The following is a 4,494-nucleotide window of genomic DNA, read 5'->3' as shown; positions in this document are numbered from 1 at the left end:
CAGACCCAAGTTCAAATTTAAGTTAGGATAAACTAATGTTTTGTAGTGCAAAAAATTATTTTACAATACACCCAAGTCTAGGCCTCAATCGAGCCAAGCCGAGAGCCCAGTTTGATGGAGTCCCTCCCCTCTAAAAGCTTGAGTTGTATTTGTATTTGGGTTAAATTTTAACTTCTAAACTTTTCCTTTTTTTTTCTTTCACTGAAAAATGTTAATAATTTCCTGGAAATTAACCTTGCCATGGAAAACATTCAGTAGAGTTTTTATGAGCACACGATCACAAACATCAAGACCACGCAAAACAAGCACACAAGTTTTCTTAAGAATAAAAATACAAGTAATCTATCTTGCCTCTAACACTGAAACTGAGCATACGTTTGCCGAAGGTGGTTTGCTCTCGCTCGATGAATAGCTTGCTTCAACAAGATCCCTTTCAGTGAAGAATCCTGGTTGTTTAGGATAAGGCAATTCGTCTTCATTACCCAAAATCAAAACCACATATGACATGTTTGGTCTATCTTCTGGATTTTCTTGCACACACAACAGCCCCACATGAATTGAACGTAGCACTTCAGACAAATAGGGTGTTTCAACTTTTGATCCCGCAGCCAGTTCCAGAGGCCTGCCTTGTTTGAACAGTATCCAAGCCTGATACACAAAACCATGCTGTCAATTACACATTAAACATGTGCAGGCATCTGGTTTCTGAAAAAAAGTACTCAAGAATATATTGAAATTAAAGATAATAAGTAACATAGCTTTGACTCCTACATGCCCAATAAGGTTGAGGTGGTGATCTGGATGACGGAATCCTCTGTTCCTATAGCCACCCACTATCTCTAGCACCAATACTCCAAAGCTGAAGACGTCTGATTTTAGCGAGTAGAGCCCATAATTTGCGTACTCTGGAGATATGTAACCACTGCATGTATTCATAGAATTTTAAGTTCCATTTGCAGACTATGAAGATAAAATGCGTATGATGGAGATGAAGACACTCACTACGTTCCAGCCACTTTATTAGTATTGGCTTCAGTTTCATTTTCTCCAAAACTTCTAGCCAGGCCAAAGTCTGAGATTTTTGGATTCATTTCGTAATCCAACAAAATATTGCTGGTTTTGAGATCTCTGTGGATTATTCTTAGTCTCGAATCTTTGTGAAGATAAAGGAGTCCTCGAGCAATCCCGTTGATGATGTTGTAGCGCTTAGACCAGTCTAGTAGCAAGCTTCGAGTCTCATCTGCCCAAGTCAATCCATTACATCTCTTATCAGACTCATAAATGTTGGTGAAGGAACAAGAAAAAAGGAGATGATAAGTTACGATCAATGAATTTTGAGTTACAATTACATATGCATAAATGGCAGAATTTGTCATAAATGTTGGGCTTTGAACGATGCTCAATAAATGGCTAAACAATTGATGTCAAATCCATTTTGGAAGCTCAATAGTGCTAAATTTGAAACATTGGATTAGCTTTTTGAAAAGTTTTGTGAGATTCATACCAAAAATGTAGAAGTCCAAGCTTTTGTTAGGCAAAAGCTCGTAGACCACTATATTTTCATCTCCTTCAATGCAGCATCCAAGAAGACTCACTAGATTCCGGTGCTGAAGTTTCACGATATGTTTGACTTCATTTTTGAACTCATCAAGTCCTTGTCTTGAATTCTTAGAGAGCCTCTTGACAGCTATTTCTCGTCCATCTGTTAATGTTCCCTGTAAATAATTACTCAGCATCATAAGCAAATCATACGTTGTCTGCTGAATTCTTAGAGAATTAATTTCATGCAGCTTGTATCTGTTCAGGAATTCTTTCCAATCAGTCATCCTTTTATGCTAAAAAAAGGTTGGTTCTGTAGTGGAACAATTTCAATACCACAGAACTCCATTGGTTCCTGGAGTTTGTACCATGAAAAGTCAGAAGCTATATTGCACGGCTGTTTAAAGATAATTATTACCTTATAAACAGGTCCGAAACCCCCTTCTCCTAGTTTATTGGATACAGAAAATTTATTTGTTGCACAAGCCAACTCATCCATGTTAAAGAAGGGTAATTCTAGTTCTTCCTTCAAGTCCTTGTTATTTGATCTTCTTTGCAAATTACCTGTCATTTTTCCTTGTCAGGATAACTGTTATGCTTGTTGAAAACATAGAAAGAAAGACAAAGGATCTCTATTTGCTGCTAAACTCAAGATTTTTATAGCATCAAACAAAACTGGGCTTTGAACAACTTACAGTCATACCTTATATTACTGAAAATCAAATTCAATTTTTTTTATTTTTAAAAACCAATCTTGCTATCTGATGATCCAGGACTGGTGCGATAGGAATACTTAGATTTTGATGGTGTGAATACGTACTGTTTTTCTGCTGCTTCTTTTTCCAAACATACAAGACCAAGCATAGGCCAATGCACAGAATCCCAGTGGACAACACAGAGCTTACTATGATCCTTTTCTTCACTTTGGATTTGCTATTAACCTTCGCAGAGTCACCGTTATCTATAACATGGTACAGAAAAACTGGTGTTAAAAAGAGGAAATGCCAAATGCCTTTTGTATTTGTTTGGTTAGTTATTATGGCTGGAAAGTTTTCATTGGCCATATATGATCTGGATCATTCAAGCAAGGAAACTCTATTGCCGATAGCCTTGCAAGGAAAGGTTTGGATACGCTCAGAGACTATATAGCTTGGTTTTAAGATTTTTAAACGTTGTATCAGCTTACTAGTTTGAATATATTTCGAATTTTAATAATAATAATAATAATAATAATAATAAAAAAAAAAAAAAAAAACGACTTCTCTAATCTGAGGAAAAATTCATACCTAGTTCTGATGCAGCCATCCGTATAAAAATGTCTTGCTCATTTTGAAGGAAAGTTCTCATATCAATCAAATCATTGAACCAAAGCAAGCAACCGCTTCCTCCATCCCTGATGTCCAAGTTTGCATACGCAGTACAGCTGCAGTTCTTCAAGCATGTGTTCTTGCACTCCTCCAGGTTCATACTCCTGTTGAACCATGATTTTCTTGTCTCCGGCATCTTCAAACCTCTGAGCTTCCGAAACCCATCTCTGGAACAATTTAGTGCAGTCTTTCTAACGCAACCACTTGACCAATCTGTCTTCTTCCAGTCTCTTGGAACTTTTGGTACAAATCCATTCAAGCAATCGCAAACTGGAGAGTGGTCAATGCTACAGATACCATTTGCGCCACAGAGGTTATAACTTTCACAATTATCTGTATTTGCTGTTTCATAAAGAAACCAACTTTGAGTTTGCTCGATCCAGAGAAGGTTCTGGATATCACCACTCTGACTTAAGACGACCCTCCAATACGTTGAGTTATTAACAAGATTTTCTCTGAAAAATATCTCCTTATCATTAAAAACAAATTCAAATGTGTATAATGGATTTGGTTTCATCCGAGGCAAGCCACTGAACCCCAGACCATTCCATGGCCCACCTCGATACTTCAGTTTCGAATCTTCCACCGCTGCATACTCAGGATATCCACCAGGAATAAGGGCGCCTGTAACATTACCTCTGGAAGGATCATCTTGTGACTTCCATGATGTCAAGTGCCACTCCATGCCAGTTATTATATTCCGTCCTACCTTCATGCCCGGTAATAGTGTGTTAGATGGATGTTCAAAACTCTGCCACAAGGAATTTTCCATGTTATTATCACCCTCCTCTTTCACAACAAGGTTTCCTGAATCCAAAAGCTGTGCAACTGGATTCCTAGCAGGTGCTGATGTGTTGGAAGACCAAATGATGCTTCCACTACGATTGAGAAGGACAAGAAGTCCTTCGTTGGTAAGCCTTACAACTCCTGACGAATCGTTAAGTGGAGTTTCTCTGTTGGCAACCCAAACTGCTGTCTGGACAGATATTTTGCCATACCATATCCCCAAGTATCGGTTTTTGGATTTCCCGGGGCTGAAAAATCCTAATTCATAGGTCCCACCAGCTGAAACTATAGTGTCTCCATCTCTGATGAACTGAGCTGTGTTTATGGTGTCAGTAGGTGTGGCTGTTCTTACAATCAGAAATGAAATGAAGCAGAAAACAAGCATGGGGATGTAATCCATTGGTGCTCTCACTTTGTTATATTACAAAATGGCTGGCCTTGCTAGATGTGAAAATATTAGTCTCAAGGAATTGCCTATTTAACATCACAATTAGTGTACACTACATAGGTAAACGCAAGACTCTGGAAATTGTTGGCTTTGAAGTGACCCTATAAGCTTAAGGAACCATACAGCTAAAAAAGGCCATACATGTACCACCAATATGTGATTTCATGTCCATGACCATTTAACAGAATTCATAATCCACCGAGAGTCATTCATATTTTTCGGTGAGATGAACCGTGTGTTGTTACAAGGACACGAACTCCTGAGACTGGGTACTCGATATTTATTGAGAGCTCTCAACGATTGAGACACTATGAGCCACCCACAAGTTCTTGGATGTAGTGTTGGAGAGTCCGT

General features: G+C 38.4%; 2 protein-coding genes across 2 annotated transcripts; both read right to left on the bottom strand.

Moving 5' to 3' along the window:
• Positions 1–211: 211 nt before the first annotated feature.
• LOC140954233 (G-type lectin S-receptor-like serine/threonine-protein kinase At4g27290) lies at positions 212–1,186 on the bottom strand. Its single transcript, XM_073411855.1, has 3 exons — positions 1,003–1,186; positions 772–922; positions 212–648 (listed from the first exon to the last, which is right to left on the bottom strand). The coding sequence occupies exons 1-3, from the start codon at positions 1,089–1,091 to the stop codon at positions 343–345; spliced, it is 546 nt and encodes a 181-aa protein (XP_073267956.1). The 5' UTR covers positions 1,092–1,186; the 3' UTR covers positions 212–342.
• A 238-nt stretch (positions 1,187–1,424) lies between these two features.
• Positions 1,425–4,092, bottom strand: LOC118051987 (G-type lectin S-receptor-like serine/threonine-protein kinase At4g27290). Its single transcript, XM_073411684.1, has 4 exons — positions 2,826–4,092; positions 2,360–2,500; positions 1,958–2,103; positions 1,425–1,715 (listed from the first exon to the last, which is right to left on the bottom strand). The coding sequence occupies exons 1-4, from the start codon at positions 4,090–4,092 to the stop codon at positions 1,425–1,427; spliced, it is 1,845 nt and encodes a 614-aa protein (XP_073267785.1).
• Positions 4,093–4,494: the final 402 nt, after the last annotated feature.

The sequence above is a fragment of the Populus alba genome, chromosome 10 (assembly GCF_005239225.2).
Source record: "Populus alba chromosome 10, ASM523922v2, whole genome shotgun sequence".
NCBI lineage: Eukaryota > Viridiplantae > Streptophyta > Magnoliopsida > Malpighiales > Salicaceae > Populus > Populus alba.
This window is presented reverse-complemented; position numbering and strand designations above follow the sequence as displayed.